Below are 18,995 nucleotides of genomic sequence, written 5' to 3'. Positions count from 1 at the left end.
GTAACAATACAGTGTGCTGCCTGAAAAGCTGCACTGTAGTCTTTTTTTTTCTGTTGTTTCAGGTGCAAAGTGCAGATAGATCCGGATCATAACAAACATGGCTGCCATCCCAGCCTTTCCTCTTTTCTCTGCCTGTTTCCTGTGTGTTTCATTGACTTATTCCTGGATACAGAGTCTAGTTTTCCGACACAAGCAGCTCAGCTGAAACCAAAGACCACATAGGACTCAACTATCAGCACTGAAGGTCAAACCAGAGCTTATACCTCTGACTCTTTTAAGCATTTTAGTCATTTATTGGTAAATTTCTACAGAACTAGCTTAGCTGTTATCATCACTGTTACTAGGAGGAGGTGAGTTGACTTTGTGCTTGTGTTTACATAGCATTATACATGAACTTGTCTGACCTAAATGCTATTCATTTAACAATATCTAAACAACTACCTGTGGTCAGAACGGGAACATTAACAAACACAGGTGTTGTGTCAAGTTGTGTTCCCCGAATAAGATCAGTTTCACCACCTAAGTAAACTGGATTTCCAGCCATCAAGATGTGTTTCTCTTGCTACAACAGACAGCAAAATGGACAAAAAGGAGATAACAATCTTTTCTTTTAGAATTTTGCTTAAAGTGTGGTTGCTTAAAACAACAAAGATTAAAAAGAAAACAGCGAAGCTGGTGGGGGAACACAACTCAACACAACACCGGTATGTTAATCGGTTGAATATAGGCCCAGGTTTTAGTCTAAAAGTGTCTTTAAATGCCCTTTCTCCTGAAAATGCAGCAGACAGACAACCTCTCTAACTTCACAGAGTGCATTTAGCATCTCAAAAACAAACTTGCAGAACTTCAGACGTGGAAAGTCAAGAAAACTTTGCAGAGAGCATACAAATGTTTCTTTTGTTGTCAGCTCGCTTGAAGTACTCCCCATACTTTAGACCCCTTCAGCCTTCCAAAACTTTTTATAACTCGTTCGGATTGACACTGTCGCAGAGCGGATCCTGCTTTTTTTTTGCCACGACTGTTTGAAACTGCAGCTCAGGCGGAACAGACCGCAACTCAACAGCTGTAGGCAGTGTGGAGCTAAAATAGTTGCTTTAGAAGTTGAAAGATAAAGTCATAAAAATAATTTGTCAACAGATTATCATAATCAATTTTGCCTGCTATGCCAGCTATTCTCGGCAGCCTTAGCAAGCATGCTCTAAGTGCTGTTTGGTTGTCTCAATCCATGAACCAAGGTACAAAACAGAACGGTTAACAACACAATTGGTATTGTTAGTTTCCATCTTCCTGCAGTATTATTGGCTTTTGTAGTGTTTTTAAAGTACAACTGTAAAGTGCTGCAGTGGCTGCTTGAAGTGCAGCGTGGTTTGCATGGAATTGGCTTGAAAGCATGATAAACCACAGTTGCAGGGCTGGTTTGGAATGCTGCACGAACCAGCAGCAACACGCTGCGCAGGTTTACGCTATGGTTGCTGTGATTTAGGAAGGCTCCGCTGTTATGCAACACCGGGTGACTTATCACAGTCCAAATGACTTTGTATGAATTGATTAACTCTGCGACCTGACTGTTTATAATTGGACTGGAAGTGCACTCTGCTACGCTCTGGACATGTTCCAAAATCAATGCCCGGAAACTCTTTATGTGTGTAACTTTGCAACGCTTTTGTTAGATTCTGGGTCCTCATCAAGGCTTCCCAGCTGGAGAACGGCGAATTAGAAGCTTCCTGTCATTTCTCACAAACGCTGCTGATTGTTACGGCTCACCTGAGCTTTCAAATGACTTCTCAGTTTGGAAATTGGTCCTTCCTGTGAGCTGCAGGGGACAGCACAGCCACCCTCCAGAGACATGACGGATTCCCCTGAGGTTTTTCTGCCTGGATAATAATAAGCTGGCCTTCCTTTGTGTCCTTCCCTCTTGTGTTGCTAAAGTGCTTACCTGGCAAGAACCTTTTCTTCTTCCCTCCTCTTTGCAAGCTTAAATGTGCATGTCCAACATGTTCACTGGGCATACAGTGAATGTCTGGCGGCTGTAGAAGAAGTATTTGGCAAGGGTGAGGAGATATAAATCAAGCTTTCACCCCGACTCTGGCATTCCAAGATGGCTGGCTGTGTTTCACTGCTAGGATCTTCTTTTTTTCCCATGTGGCACTTTAATGCCCCCTCTGTTATATGCTAGCTTGTGGCGACCTGTGCATTTAAAACCCATTCCGTCATCCATCAGTAATGAATTTATGTGCTTTATCTTGATTGCTGCAGAGATATGTGCGTACTTGTGGGCTAAGCAGATGCCGATCGATCAGAAGATCAGTTTGACTGATGAAAATGATCTTCAAAGGATGTGCAGAGCAACTTCTGACGGATCTGATTACGTCCTCTGTGGAGCGTTTAAACAGCCTGTGGTCAGAGCTGCTGCTGCGGTGGAGCTCATGTTACTTCTGTTGGCTTAGCAGCATCTCAGTCTTTCCCAAACCGATTGATCAAACCACCCCAACATCCAAAACATCAACGGGCCACAGCCCTGTAAAAATGACAAACAAGTTCAGCTCCCATTCCTACTAATTATAACATTTCATTCTGTTTTTTCCTGTCAAGACTTTTTTTTCTGATCTTAAGGTTTTGTTTATGAGAGCGTATTTAAGCAACATCTTGCTGAAGTTTGTTGCAAGTATTTTGATTCGCAAGTAAAAGAAATGACTTGATTTCTAAAAGGCCTAAAGTTAGAGATAATTTCTTCAATTTTGTGAGTAAAATTATTTTCTAAAGACAAGTAATTGAGGGTAAATTGAGGATAATATGCCACAATTTTGACCCATGTTACATTTTTTATTTAAAAAACCTTTTTGTTGCAGTAGGGGTCCTTCAGTCTTTGTTTGGATGATTTTCACCTCTTCTAACTGTAAAAAAAAAACAACTTCCAGTTGTGTCTGACATTTTGGATGGTCTTATTTTAGGTCTGTGAAGATTTATGATGATATTTAGCTCAAAGGAAAACTATAAATCATGTAAGTTGTACCTCTTGATGTTTCTTGGTGTGTTTAGGATCATTTTGTTGTATAAGTGATCAAATCTTAAGCTTATAACAAAAGAGCAAACTTTAAATTTATTACTAATTTTTAAATATGTTCTGTCGTCTTTCAGAGAAATGTTCCTCGTAACACATGCTTGTTTAGGTGTGTATTTTCTCATGTCTCGTTCATCCTAAATCGAGGCCAGGTTTTATCTGACAGAACATAGACTGTTTTTGCAGGTAAAGGCAGGTGTGAAGCAGACACCGGAGCAGATCGTAATTCTCTCATGACAGCTAAATCTTCCTAAAGGCATCCTACATTTAAGCATTTTGATCGCCTTTCCAGCGATTGTAAATTTCACTCCGGAGGTTTTCTTCTTTCCGTAGCTCATCATGATCTCTAATTCCTGTTAACAGCTTTTCTATCTCACATAATAAACTGAGGAAACGGTTACCTGGTGATGCTTACATTCTGCTTGATTGGTATTAGTGAATTTCATCTGATTTGCATTGTCCAAACCTCACATGAAGCACTTTTTTTGTCTAAAATTATATTCTAAAAATGACATGCAAGGATAGTTCATCTTAAGACTTTTTAGGAATCAGTTTATCTTCTGTTCGTATAACAAAAAGAAATGTTCATCTGAGTTACATTTTTGCTTACCACTCACCTGATTCTTTTTTTGTTCCCTTCTTTACTTTTGTTGTGGTGTGGAAAGGCTGATTAGGATTCTTTCTTCGTAGCCATCTGTGATTGGCTTGTTTGCTACCTGTGTAATCAGGCAGAGAATGTGAGCAGAGAGACCAGTGGATGACTTCCAAACATCACAGGCATCTGTCATATCGACACGTCCGCCTGAGAATCCGTCAGCCTGCCGTCGATCGACCTTGCTGCTCAAACACAGTCCAACAAGGAGACATAAATGATTTCTCTTGACCCGGTCTTCATCCTGGACTCACATTTACATCCTAGGCAGATGCAGTCTTGCTCTTAAATGCAAAATTTTGTTGTTTTATACTGTAAATGTTTGTCCAAATGCAAGTTAAAGACTTGAAGAAGATTGGATTTTGTTTGGAGATGGAATGGTTAAAACTGTTTTAGTAAAATAATGTGAACACTTCAAAGTAAAAGTATATGAAGGTAATCTTCCAGATGTTTTATAGAGACTGAGCCTTTTTTGTGAGCTGGGCCAAGTTGCCTCTTCATTCCTTTTGTTCTGCTGACCTGCATATTGCTTTGCTGTGGATACATGCGTATATTTACATGTACTGTAGTACTGATATCAACAGAACATTCCTAAAAGAGCCTCATCTGCTGTTCTCAGTGCTGTAAACAAAGCAAAACACAGCAATTTTTCACATCATACTACTTGTATCATCTCCTCTTTCTGGTGAGGGGAGATAAACCAAATTGAACTGCCTGCATATTTTACAAAAATAAGTCAGTGCTCATGTGTAAAAATGGCTTATGTTATTATGCGCATGAACAGCATTCTGGCTCTCGTGTCTGATAAAGAATCAGATATTGTATATCTGATTCAGCTGGCCTCCAGTCACGGCTGATTAAACTAAATCTCCAATCGCGGTCACCAGTTGATTGATTAGTTTGTTTCTGGTAGGAATAATGGGGCCATAGGAGTAAATGACTCTACTGGTTTGTTCCCAGATATGACTTGTGCTGAGCCAGCAGCACTCACTCATGTGGGCAAACATGTACACAGAGTGATGGCTCTCTGCTGGGATGCAGTCTGTGTGCTCGCTGGGTGCCTGTGGCAGTCTGTGCAACACACTGAAACCTCTCTATAAGGTCTAATTACCATTTTGATTTTTAGCCCAGATGACCTCCTCTGTTTATTCCACATCTCTGTTACAGCTGATGTGGAATCGGTTAAGTGCAGGGGTCTTCAACTTCTGGCTCTGGGGCCACATGTGGCTCTTTGGTTCCTCTGCAGTGGCTCTGAGTAGCTTTGATTAAAACTAACATGAAGATAAATATTGGTGTCTATAACTATGATAAGAGAAGCTAATTTTAGCAGTTTTTCTGTCTAAAATTATGCAAAAATGTGAATGAAATGCCAGTGACAGAATGACACTAATAATACAAGAAGGATAACGGATTGATTGGCTCAATCAAGTAGCTTGTTATTAGCCTGTCAGTTTCTCCATTAATCCAATTTTCAGGTACAAAGTATGTTTTTTTTTTTTTCTGAAATCCACCGGAAAATGAAGCACTTTTAACACATTTAAAGGAAGTTTCTGCGTCACTCTAACGATTTATTAGAATGCCAGAATATACCTTTTTATTTAGAAGTATGGCATTTGTATCATTAATTTTCCACAATTATAAAAATGACTCACATAAACATGCATAGATCAGTGTTTACATTTTGTTTAAGGGGCCAATCACAAGAAAATATTTAATATTTCTTTGTAAGAGTTTTTTTTTTTCTTTGTTCTAACAAACCTTTTTCAAAAAGATATAACACTTAATAAGTTGTTTTTGTTTCCAACCTCAACTAGGTTTTGTGGCACTGGACAGATTGTATTTAATGGCAGATGGCCAACATGGCTCCTTGGACTGAAAAGGTTGCGGACCCTTGGTGTATCTGAGCAATCAATCGATTCAAACTAAATTCACGAGACAGACGAGCAACACTGTTGGCTTATTCTGATTTGTTTTGCCTGTGATCTGAGAATGAAGTAATAGCAGGCTTGGAAGTGTTTGCCGGCCCCCCCCCCCGGCTGAGTCCATCCCCCCCGATGTGGAGAGGCTGAATTATAGGCAGCAAGCACACAAACTATTCACTCAAGCCTCCTCTTTACTTCGATACCGTTAATTATACAGCTGCTACTCTCCCATCCTTCTATTTTAATCCCTAACTGAAGGAAACTGCCTCATCCTGACACTTACACTTGAGAACTTCTGCCAACCCCACGTTGAGCTGAGAGTGTTTGTTTGGTAACAAATCGGTTTACTGCTTTTCAGATATTAAGAGGGGGGGGGGATTTTTGTAGGGAAACTGAAGGAAACGCCTCGATGCCTCATTCCTTATGGTGCTGTTTAACAAGGCACCCTGCAAGGAAATGTTCTCACAAAGTTCAACAAGACAAAACGTGAGCAGCCACAAATAATGATTGTGTTTTACTGCCGTACAAAACAAAAGGAGATATAAAACTTCAGTAGTGAAAATGTGCTGTCTCTGCTACCAAGATTTGTTTATTTTAATTTCAGAGACCTCTGTGAGTTATGGAAGAAGGCATCCTAAATGCTGGTCTTACAAAATTAAACAAATTTTAGTAAAACCAGTAAAACCTCTAGGTGTAAATGGGATTACTATCTTAACACATACTTAGTTTGATGTCTTCTCTTATTTTTTCTTTTTTTTTTAATTCTGATGTGTCCGTTGTTTGTTTTTGTGTGATGTATGTGAAATAAAAGTAGAACTCACCCTTTAACCACTTTTTATGGCCGATAATGAAAGTGTAAAGAGAAGAAAAGAGCACTTCGAGAGCCACGAGATTACTTTACCGCTGGGGAACTTTCCCATATAAGTCAATGATCTTGTTCGCTTGGAAAAAGAATACTCTGGGAAAAAAATTAGTTAAAGTATGACCTTGAGAGGCTTTTGGAGTTGATTTTCAGTATCAGCACCAAAAATGATAGTGATTGTGACTATTAGGTATCAGCAGGCGAGACTCTTGTTAGAGTTGCAGCTGACAGGTTGACCTTTGAGCTTTATTGTCAGCTTTTGACAGTATGTCTCTTGAATGAAAATTGTATCTTTATAGCCCCACGCATGCACAACGAAACCCATTAGGACTATTGAATGCTGAACTTGGTAACAATCAGCCTGCAGGTTTAATCTGTACCAGCATGCTGTAACAAGTTAATTTCTGATCACAGATAATCTGCACATGGACCTGTAGTTCATTATAAACTGCAGCTCTAAGCAGAAGTTACTAATAGGAAGGAAAGCAACGAGCTGCTATTTGAGTAGCTGCGGTGACTCCAAAGACCTTCATAAGCAGTCAGACGGAGAGTTAATGTTTAGCCCCCCCTCTCTTGCACAATCCCACATAGCAGCGCTGGCTGCAGTTTGTCAGTAGAGTAAATAATAGGGAACCTTTTTGTGAACTTAATTCAAACACTATCACTGCACCACTTTGTTCGAATGCACTTTTTCCCAGTTCAGAGACTGAAACGGGGGAAAAAAAAGAAACACGCGCACATGGCTTTGTTTTTCATTTTAAAATGGAATTTCAAAACAAAACTTATCTCTGTCCAGACAAGTGTTTGAGAATGTTTTCAGCAACAATCCCCATCGTACTGACATGTTTGAAAATGCCTGTCACGTGACAAATCCCTGATAACATCGCCGGACACCGGAGATGTTGCCTAATTGAGCAATAGCTTAAATTTACTGCATGTGGGGTTGGATAAGATACAGCTAAATACATTCCATAAATAAAAGTAAAGACTTTAGCAACCGGATGATTTTTTTTTTTGTCATTGTCAAGCTAGCATCTGCAGGGCTTCTGTTTTTGTTTTCCTCTGCAAAAAAAAGAGCAGCGAAGAAATTCCTTGGACTATAAAAACCAATCACAAAGTTAATACAGATGCCTAATTTATTACTTCCAAATGTTTCTGGTTCTCCCTTGAAATGAATTTTTATGTGGTTTTGCCCTGTCATTCAGATGTAAAAGTAAGTTTTAAGCTCCCGAAAAGAAGCCTTTTGGAAAACCGTCCTTCTCAAAACCTTGTGTGTTAAGTTTCATATTTGAGAGGAAAACTTGTAATGGTGTAATATAATCTTGTGTAGGTTTAGACAACCTTGATTAAAATGCAGAGACCACAACTCTCATGTCAAACATTAAAAGACTTTTTTTTTTACACAAGGTTTCTGAAAATGCCATCACAACAAGTAAAATAGACATAGCTGTTTTTGATTAAGCTCACTGATTTGGTTTCAAAAAGGTTAACTCATCAGTTTGAAGGGAATGTTTTCATGAGCCAAGCCAACTGTGCTCTGTCGACCTCGCGCTGTAAAATTTGGTCCTCTGGACTTTGTCTTGTATGACTATCTGTCAGGGGGGGTTTGTCTCAGCATGTACCTGTCTATGCGCAGCATTATCTCACTGTCTCTAATGGAGTCTAAGAGGTGCAGTCGGGTAGAGGGGGGTAGCGAGCGGGGAAAGTGCAGCCTAAAGCAGACTTCCACTTTTAAACCTCAGCTACCAACTGGTGCCGTTCAGCAGTTCGGCAGCCACCTCATTTGAATTTTTTACATTCCTCTGCAGGCAGGAGAACACTTCTTCTCTGATGTTTTCCATAACCTTGATTTCTAGAAGCTGATGAGAGACTAACTAAATCTGACAAGTCATCTATAACATGGAGAAAGCAACCTGGGCTCAGTGTTGGTTCTTGAAATCACAGAGCCCAGAGTTGTAAAAAAGACCTATTCAGGATGCTGATGCTCACATTTCACTTTTGGAATGAATCAGATTTGCTCTAATCTTGTTTATGATCACAGACTTTCACCATCTCTTTGTTGTACCAGCTTGTCATCATTCATTAGAAAGGACGAAGTAGTATTTCTTCTGTCTGAGTAAGGAGACCACCTAAGATGTTAGCTGTGCAGTTAGCTTTTTTGTTTTTTAGCGTAATTTATAGTAATTGTCTTTCTGTGCCTTGGACAAAGGCCTTCATTGTCAAACTTGCAACCCACCCAAATAATTACAAATAGTTTAGTAGGTTTACCATCACTGACTACAAATTATGTCAAGTGTTTCAAATATTTATTTATTCTGCTGTCTCTCCCACGTGAAACCCTGGCAGAGCGCTGTCTAGATAAAAGGAGGCAAAGGATCGAGGACACCCTGCTGGATATGATGGCAATGAATATATTCTGGCAGTCATCCAGAACTGTCTTCTTGTGTAAAGCTGTGAGTGAAATCCACTTTGCCAGTGGTTAGCTCCTGCCCACTGCTTACTGAGCTGTGCTGCAGTGATAGTGAGAGGCCCAGAGTTAGGGCAGAGCAGCAGCAGTGCATCCCAGGACAATGGCCACAAAGAACATCCGCACACTGCCACAGTTTATTGAATTGTTCCAGCTACATTTTGCATTGCTTGTGTACTTAGTTGAACTCTTCATCTGTCCAGCTCTTATCTCACTGCATTGACTTTATCCACAGCTAGTCATGGATTGATGAAAACTCTCAGTTAAGCTGTGCTAATATAAAACACTTTAAAGAGTGTTTTATAACCAAATATTGTTTGGGGCAGTCAGTCTTGCACTTCTCTCTTACTATCTGCCCAAACTTGCCTTACTTCTCTTCTCCGTTCAAACAGGCATTCATCACTTCCTGCACTGAAATTGGTGAAATTCCAGGATCTCAGCTCGCGGTTGGATTGCGCTTATGTCGTTTGTCTGCCAACATGCCTGCCTGTTTTTCCCTCAAGGTGCTAGGTTCTCAAGTTTTCTCAATCATACGGGCAGGTTTGTGCATGGTGCTCAGCTACATAGACGAACCAGAAGAGCGAGCAGACATAAAACGAGTGAGACAGACTGCTACGCTTATGGGTTTTCATGGTGGGGCAGTACCTCTGAATGTGCTGAGACCTCAGTTTACCTCCCCCACTCATCAGCACTCCCTCTATGACGGCAAACTATTTGTGTGGGAGTCGCTAAATTTCTTGTTTTTACTCCAAATTTCAGTCATCTAGTAGTTGTTGTGTTGCAACAACCACAGAACAGCCAGCTGATTTGGTATTAGTCATTTTTCTGCCCAGATGACTCCTTCTTTTTTCCATTTCCTCTGGTTGCTGCATCCTCTTATGTTTTGAATTTTGGGTTCCTTAAACTTCATCTGGTTCAGGCATTGCTCTTCACCTCAGCAAGCTTTTAATTCATCTGGTTTCCCCAACAAGCCTCATTTACACGGCCAAAGTGATGTTCTCATGCCAGGCAATTTTCAAAGACTTCAGTGTATTGGAATGGGGCCCCAGTTTTGCCCAAGCCAGCACAGAGGGACCTTTGTGCCTGCTGTCCAATGGCCCAGTCAGCCCTCAGAGCAGGAGATGATTAGGAGACAGCGAGAGCCAGTGGACTAAATGGTAGGGTGCCTGTTTGAAAGCCAATGGTGTCAGGCAAACAGCCCCTTATCCCATTCAAGCCCGCAGTAATTACAATCTTGTAGGGCAATCCGTTGGATCTTTTTTTGCGGCTTTGGTAACACTTGCCCTGTGTGCTGGGAAACTTCATTGAGTTTTAAAAACCAATGATGAAGACTCTTTCAGCTGCAGCATGTTGTCCTTTATTTAAGGGACAAGTACCCAAACCAGCTCAGCAAACAGGACGTCCCACCGTGGGACCCTGGTTTTAAAAACCTCTCACTTAAGCTTGGCTTTGATGATTAATAAAGTTGCGGAGGGTGTTCATATTTCTGATTCATGATGTGACTCATCTGTCCAGCTGTGTAACTTCTGTTTTTTTTTCCTCCTTTAATTCCATATAATATGTTTGTATGTAATGTCATAAAATCCTGGGAGGCCAGCTCAGTAACACACACAGACAGAGACATGTTTCGCTTACAGTAATTCACATCTCATCCCTTGAACCAGGTGTGCCATAACATCACCAACCCTACATCTGCTGACTACCGTCTCATCTGAGCGGTCAAAGCACCAATTATACGAATTAAAAATGCATTCAGTCAGCAGGTTTAAAATGTCTGGACATGTTTTACCAGCCTATAAAGAAACAATTTTTTTAAACTGAAATGTTGACAGAATGGGTTGAAACAAGATCGATGAGTTGCAGATCTGTAGTTCTCATCTTTCTGTCAATTTTGTTGTTTTCAGTCTGTTTCACAAAAAATTACACAAAATGCACTTCCTTGCAGCTGCCTCCACATGTATCTTTGAGCAAGACACTGAACCCCAAATTGTTCCTGCTCATTTTTTATGTGATGCACAGAAAAAAAACGCTGTGTATAGTGTGCAAAAACATAAAAAGGGCAGCATGTTTATTTGTGTCAGTGGGTGAGAGAAAAGCACATTGTAAAGTGATTTGTTGGACCTAAAGATGGTTAAAAGCTGGAACATAAATGTGGATGTTTTACCATTTAATCTAGCAGAACTGTAAAGCCAGCCCGCCTACTCAGCAGCTTGCAGATTAAAGACCTGCCTTGTAGGACGTACATGTGTGTCTCTGTGTGAGGACATGTCTAATGTGTTGGTTTTGTTTGTCAGTTTCTCCCTGTGGACGACTGCATTAGGGAATGAGGCCCAACGCTTTGGGAATAGACCTGCTTTTTAATTTACATTCCCCCAGTATCATCTCACCTAGATAGGAAGGGTGTTAGGAAGACATTAATATTATTCTAAATCATTAGATTTTTAGTTATCTGCTCCAGACAGTTATTCTAATGCCAGGCTGTAAAGAGTGAGCTTCAATCAATTTCAACGTGTAGTACAAAAAAGGGAATCCTTCTGGTGTGACGTATGAAAAATACTGTAGTTAGTAGTTGTGATCAAACTTCCTTTGTTTTTTTTTTGTTAATGGATTATCCATAAAGTTTGTTTTTTACACATGATAAAACTCAAAATCTTTCTAGGCATTTTCTAAAGGGTTGTATGTCAGAACATAAATATGCACATCACTAACTTTAAGTTTACCCGGGTAACCCTACAGTAGGAAATCTTGAGGTAGACTCAGATAGACATTAGTAAATTCTGCAGATAACACTAAAGAAGAATTCAGATGTGCTCTGATCACAGTTGTTGCTTGATGCTCTCTTCTTCTGGCCTGTTTTTGTCTTTTTCCATTCACTTTTTAAATTTCCAGATGGGTACAAATACAAGAAGTGACTGTTATCAACAACAAGAACAGAAAATCGTTATTGGGCCTAATCTCACGTTTGCTGATGTTTTGTCTTTGCTGGAAAAAGGGGAAAAATACTCTAATTTCCACAATGTATTTTTTTGGCCCGCCTTCTGTGCTGTCTATCAGATGCCCCTTCATTAAATGTCTAGACGTGAGGGCCCGTCTCTTGTGCCATTTACTGCATGTGTGCACAGAATACTGAAGAGAAGGTCTGGACCTGTTTCTGCAGATATTTATTGGTAAAAAGGACTACATGTTAAAGATGGGACGGGGACATCTCAGTGGCTTGTAAATTAGGGCTCATGTTGTGTAAAAATAAATAAACCAGTCTATCACAATTATTTAGTAATTGTCTCATCATGACTATCTCATCATGTTGATGCACAGTTGATCTAATAGTGGAATAAAATACAATAAGCAGTAATGAAGTTACAATTTTAGTTTTTATTTCTATAATAGTTAATGGGTAGGTAAAATTTTATAACAGTGGAAGGTCTAGCCCTAAAGCTGTTGCATCCTGGGTGTATATTTGAAAATAACCAACCCTGTTTTTTGTTTTTACAAAAGTTTACTTTATTATTGTATGGGTATCTTCCTCCACTTTTTTTTTTTTTTTTACAATTTATTACATATTTGTGAAGCCTACTTTTCATAGTTGTGGTTTTAAAATTGAAACATTGCACTTTTGATGCAAACAAATGCTTGTTTTAGCATTTGCTGACTGAAATTGAACTAGTTTTGAGTTTTCTTGTCAGTCAGTACCATTTGGTTTTGACTGACTGGGGATAGTTTGCCTGAGGTATTTCTGAAAACTGAATCAGCTGCATTGCAGAGCCTTGAGATTTTTACCCTTGCCCTCATGTAAGTGTAGGAGTACTTGAGACTTGACTTGCAAATTGATGCTGTTAGATCAAACAAACTGTGCTATCTTGGAAGCATTTGACCCATCTTTCAAATGTTTGTACCATAATGGCAATGCTGCATGACACTCTGCATCCTTCTCATACATGTTTTTAAACAGAGAAACGTTCATTTTATTACTTCTGTATTTTTAAAGGAGATCTGAATCTTCTTTAGCTAAAAGGGTCTGAACATACAGTTGGTCCTGATGTTTTTGATGCAGTGTGAAGGTGGCTGTGCTGCTGGCTGTCACAGAGCACTCAAGGCTGGTGGCTAATGTGATCACAGGCACAACCTGGCAGGGCCAAGTGAGAGAAGCGGCTTAATCTCCCTCTGTGTATCGCTGCCAAATTGGCCCAATTTCTCTAGCAAAGACTCATCGGGCATTTTCAGATGACTTTTAAAGGCCTGTTTGCTTTCTGATGTGCAGGTTACCATGTTTGATCTTTAAAATAAACTGCCATTTAGCATTACAAATCAAAAAGAGATCAGAGAGCACAAGCCTCAAACCAGTGTGTCTAGACATCAGATTTAATTTGGAATACTGAAATTATTATTTTTTTTAGATCTTGGTTTCTATACTTCCTCCCAATTCTAATTCTGCCCTTAGGTTTAAGGACATTCTTTCTCAGAAAAAATATACAAAGATTTTCTGTTGGTTTAACAATTGACACTTTGATCTAGTATTTTAAAATTACACTGTAAGTAAAATCAAATTTATACCCTAAATGTAGTTTTGATTAGGAGGAACTTTACAGCTTTACAATTCAATTGTGAAGTTGTTTTCCACTCCAAGATTAAATTTCAGCTTGGTTTTACTTGTTTCCAGTCTTATTCATCGCAAGGAAGGCTTTGTGAGCCACCACACAAATGCACTTATGGTTAATTATTAGTCTTGGGAGTATTGCTGCTAACAGGTTTCAAATTTCTTTTCAGGATTCTGTGTTTGGAGTGGGAAACATGTCAAGTGGCAGTGTTGGTGGAGTTAACGAAGCAGTATGCAAGTTTGAGTGTTGAAAAGCTCTTCACTTGTTGATCCAGACAATCAAACTGCTGATGAGGTCAGGGAGCAGCATCCAGTCCCAGAAGCAACCATGTCCATCTGCTAAGTGCCTTTAGCCTTTGGCACTGGTGTCATGACCAGCCTGAAGCGCCCACCCATGGAGTGCTCTGTCGGGGGTACAATCCCGGCCACTAATGAGTTTTACACTGGCCACCTCCGGGCAGTTAACGGAGGGGCTTTGCCGTCCCGCACAGACAACTTTCATGGCAGTGTGAGCACAGGAGTGCCTAAAATGGGTGTTAGGGCTCGGGTGGCTGAGTGGCCCCCAAGAAAAGACATGCCAGGGTCTCTGTGGCACGCACCTGCTGAGGCTGGGAGTGGTGTACCCCCTTCTAGTAAAGGTCACATTAAGTTAGGTTCTGTTTTGAGCCCTCAGGACTCATCAATGCTTCGTAACATCCACAATACTCTGAAGAATCGAACCCACGTCCAGGCTAACAATTACAGCCCTGACACCCGATACCTAGCCCCAGGAGACTACAGAGGTCCTCCACATAAAAACCCTCGGCAGAGACGCATCCGCCAGCGCAGCAATAGTGACATGACTATAAGTGAAATGGAAGGCAGTGGAGACAGTGGAGAAGACTGGGGTCCAACTGCAGCACCTAAATGGTCTCCTCTTCATCGTGAATATGGCAGCACCTCCTCAATAGATCAGCATGGAGTATCTGGAGATGGATTCTTTGAAATGCTTAAAGGTTATCAAGGGGACAATGTTGACCAGCGTAGCCCTGCTCCTGAAAAACTAGAGGACATACTAAATGTTGGGATAAATCAGGGGCTCATGGAGCTTCAGGAAGATGTCCCAGATGGACATCTTAAACCTAGGGACAAGGACAAGCCTCCAAAGAGACGTACCAAATCAGAAACAGGGGGTGAGTCTATATTCCGAAAGCTTAGGAATGTACGAGGTGAGCTGGACTCCCCCAGAACTGGGTCTGATGTTGAGGACAGTCGGACAGAGGATACAGGCCCCCCTCCAAAACCTTGGGTTTGTCAAAAAGGTTTTTCACACTACGATGTTCAGAGCATTCTTTTTGACCTCAACGAAATTATTCAGCTGCGGCAAACTGCAGGCAAGAGGAAAAACACCACGACTGGGGCGTCGGCTGCTGCTGTAGCTTCAGCTACCTCCACTTTATCATCCACCCACAGCCTGCCTTACAGCTCCCCTAGTGGCAGTCAAGAGGAGCTCAGTTCGAGAGACAGTCCAAGCTTGGATGCAGGAGATGAACAGAGCAACGAAATGCTTCTAAGTTGTCCCTGCTTCCGTAATGAGATTGGTGCTGATGGGATGGCGAGGCGCAGGCTGGGAGCAGGCGGTGCAGGGTATCATGGGCTCGTGGGTGGTGGAGCAGGCAGCAGTGGCTCAGGGACCATGACTGGGGAAGTTAACTTGTATGAAACCTCTCTGAGCACGCACTGCACCAATGCTGGAGTAGCTGTTCTCGAGGGACCTAAGGAGGGACCTAGCGCACTCAGCGAAAAGGGCAAACAATACATTGTGGAGCACGTGGACCTGGGAGCCTACTACTATAGGAAGTTTTTCTACCTTAGAGGTAAGATTCATTTAAATATTATAAATAATATAAATATTACTTTGTTGCTTAAAGAAGTATGTTAAAAAATTGACTTTTCTTTTTTTGTGGTATTTTCTTTAATCCAGACCACTGGAACTACTTTGGAGTAGATGAGGCACTGGGTCCATCTGCAGTGAGCCTGCGCAGAGAGAAGCTGGAGGACGACAAGGAGCATGGCTCACAGTATAACTACCGCCTCATCTTTAGAACCAGTGAGGTCAGATATATATATCGTCTCATCCATCATACCTCCTGAACTTTAAAACACACTATTAATTTTTTTTTTCCTACTCTACGCTTTTTAACAAGGCAGACAGCTTTATATACATATTTACTAATATGTGACTGAAATTATTAGAGAAAACTTTTGGGTTGTTAGATTGATTTACTGTATTTATCCAAGCTTTGTTTGCATGTCGTACTAGGAATTTCAACTTGAGATAAAATAAACTGCAGACCTTGTTTCTTATTATGTAACCTACCCCCGAGCTATTCAGCTGTCTCCCCAAATATCAGCAATGTGTGAAGAAACCTCAGGAAGTGTGCTTATCCCCCACCCTGCAAGGCCTGCCAGCTACTTAAAACCACTGTGTGAAGAGCTTTACCTCTCAGGTTAAGGCAAAAGCTTGTTTAGTTGCAGTGTTTGATCCTACTCTTATGGGCTCAGCTTTGGTACTTTGGTTTTAAATTTTGGTCATGGCATTTTTTTGACATGCATTCCCAGTTAGAAGGCAGAGGCATTTGCCTACTTTTGTTACTTTTGCCAAGGAGATTATGTTTTTGGTCGTGTCCGTCCGTCTGTCTGTCTGTTTACAAGATTACCTAAAAACTAACTGCTTTTAGTTAATTGTGAGTTTAAATAGGGTAGTTGCAGGTGATTTAAACATCACAGGTTATTTTGAAGTACCTAAACACCTCCACTCCTTTGTCCAAACATAGAAACACTGGTCCATTGTAAACAGCAGCTCAACACACCCTCCAGCTTGCAGGAGAGAAAGTCTCCATCTGTTCCAGCTGCTATGAGAGGAGAGTGATTGAGTTCACTCCCAGAGATCAGCACAATGCACACTTTGTGCACAGAACAGTTGGACAAGCCTTCCCACCTTTCTTTCTTTCATTCAGTTTTGTACTGTACTTACCAAAAGGCTTGACTAATTGTTTTCTTTTATTGTTGTCTTTAAAGTTGAAATAATGCAGGTGTCACTTTAAGAACTTCTGCAACCTGTTTTTTGTTTCTTGTGCCAGTGCAGGCATGTTTGGCTGTCAGTGTTTTTCATCTGAAAACATATCTAAAAAAAAGAAAACAATCCTGAGTTACACTTCTCACTGTAATCTGTTCTTCCTTTTCATTTCAATAATTTCAGCTGATAACACTTCGAGGTTCTGTGCTGGAGGATGCAGTGCCCTCGACTTCTAAGCATGGTACCACCCGAGGGCTGCCCGTCAAAGATGTACTGGAGTACCTTCTACCAGAACTGGATCTGTCCTGCCTCCGGCTGGCCCTCAACACTCCCAAAGTAACTGAGCAGCTGATGAAACTGGATGAACAAGGAGTAAGAGAATAACAAACAAAATCTAAAACTGTTTATTAATCACCAGGATGAATTTTGTGTCTTCCAATAAGCTGCTCTTTTCTGAAGGGGTCTTACAGAAAAGAACCTGTGTCTGGTGTCCAGCTGAGTTTTCAGGTGAAGGTGGGCGTGATGTACTGCCGAGCGGGGCAAAGCACAGAGGAGGAAATGTACAACAACGAGACAGCCGGCCCCGCCCTGGAGGAGTTCCTTCATCTGCTGGGGGAGAAGGTCCGCCTCAAGGGTTTCACCAAGTACAGAGCCCAGCTGGACACCAAAAGTAACAACTCTCAGATACACTCATAGATGAATCACACACACAGAGCCCCCACAGAGTTTGTGCTTTAGTTTTAGCTGTGAAAATAAAGCCTTTTGAACCACAATCAGGATTTCATCTAGTTCACAATACATTTTATATTTTTTCTTTTCCTTTTTATTAGTGTCAAACAACAGCAGACTTGGTTCCACATACAGAATACATAAATGAATCAATTGTTTTCTATGAGCAATAGTTCTTACAGACTGACGTTAGTCTACAGTTCACTATTGTCTGCTTGTTTGGGCTGTGGTGAAAATGCATCCTGTTGTGCACAGAAAGTAGAGTTGAGATGAATAGGAGTAATTTTATAATGGCTCCTAATGTTGTATTGCCGTTTTTCCTGCAGCGGATTCCACAGGCACTCACTCCCTGTACACCTCCTACAAGGACTACGAGATCATGTTTCATGTCTCGACAATGCTACCTTACACGCCCAACAACAAGCAACAGGTAAACACTGAGAACGTGGCTTTCGTGGTATAATGAAAGAGGAAATGGAAATCTTCTCTGTTTGGAAACGGATGTATAAAATATGATACGTCACTTATGGCCTAGATCAGCTTCTAATCCAGTATTGATTTCATTTCTTCTGTTTTCAGTATCTATTAAAACAAAATTTGTCAAATTTTCTCTGCTTTCAGTTTCAAAGTTAAGACTTCTCAACATAAATACTGTTTTCCAGTTGCTGAGGAAGCGCCACATTGGGAACGACATTGTGACCATTGTGTTCCAGGAACCGGGAGCACACCCCTTCACACCCAGGGCCGTTCGTTCTCATTTTCAGCATGTCTTCATCATCGTACGAGTTCACAACCCCTGTTCTGACAGTACATACTACAGGTGAGTCTATGTCAGACTAATAGATATAACGACAAGACGATGAAAACTAAATATGGTCTAATGAGCAACTTACTTGGCCGGGAGAGACTTGCTGCAAAAATTAATAGGTCCTTTTTTATTTATTTTTTTATTTTTTACAATATAAGTCCATATGTAAAGCCTTTTTCAGTTTTAACTAGTCCAGCCTGACCAAACCCATGAGTGACCTGTCTCTGTGCAGGACTGGACCCTCTTTGAGACCTATAAAAGCTGCACGCTGCATTAAGAGTGGACATGTTTTTATGCAGGTAGCTGCAGTAGCATTAGGACGAAAGCATTGACTGGAAGGCACTGGTCAAACATAAAAGCCTTTTGCGTCACCAATGCCCCATTTTCTTGAACTATCTCGACTCTATATGTATGTGTTTGTGTGTATGTATATGTGTATGTACAAGTAAACATTTGTTGGATTCTGAGCTGTCGCATTGATGTTTGTTCTCCTCTGCTGGTTTATTCTTGGCTTTGTGATGATCGGACTCCAACTCTGTACTGTTGTCGCTTATTCAAAGCCACCCCACTGCACACGCACAGATATTATGCACACATAGTTGCTCTTTGTCACTCCCGTACTCCCATTTCTCCATTTCACCTCATTCTCATGCTCACTTGCACACACTGCACACAGTTACACACTTTCCCCCCTCCTCATACACTTATTCACTTGAAGACTCACTCTTCACACACTCGTACAATACATCCCACTCCCACCCCCTCTTCATCACTGCCACTGCCTCTGGGCAGCATGAGTCGGAGTGAGTCTGAAGGAGTTAGCGCCATGCACATGAAGTGCT

At 41.0% G+C, this 18,995-nt stretch overlaps 1 protein-coding gene across 2 annotated transcripts in view; it reads left to right on the top strand.

The window, feature by feature from the left end:
• Window positions 1–18,995, top strand: part of LOC108236218 (signal-induced proliferation-associated 1-like protein 1) — a 33,933-nt gene that overhangs the window by 4,635 nt on the left and 10,303 nt on the right. For both annotated transcript variants that reach the window (XM_025005507.2, XM_017416734.3), the window contains exons 2-7: window positions 13,729–15,414; window positions 15,522–15,652; window positions 16,800–16,988; window positions 17,112–17,286; window positions 17,672–17,775; window positions 18,008–18,165. In XM_025005507.2, coding sequence (XP_024861275.1) covers window positions 13,929–15,414; window positions 15,522–15,652; window positions 16,800–16,988; window positions 17,112–17,286; window positions 17,672–17,775; window positions 18,008–18,165 — 2,243 coding nt within the window. In that variant the 5' untranslated portion in view covers window positions 13,729–13,928. The remainder of the gene's footprint in view (window positions 1–13,728; window positions 15,415–15,521; window positions 15,653–16,799; window positions 16,989–17,111; window positions 17,287–17,671; window positions 17,776–18,007; window positions 18,166–18,995) is intronic.

Source organism: Kryptolebias marmoratus, linkage group LG10 (assembly GCF_001649575.2).
Source record: "Kryptolebias marmoratus isolate JLee-2015 linkage group LG10, ASM164957v2, whole genome shotgun sequence".
Classification (NCBI taxonomy): Eukaryota; Metazoa; Chordata; class Actinopteri; order Cyprinodontiformes; family Rivulidae; genus Kryptolebias; species Kryptolebias marmoratus.
The sequence above is the reverse complement of the archived record's forward strand: the minus strand, read 5'-3'. Positions and strand labels throughout refer to the sequence as shown.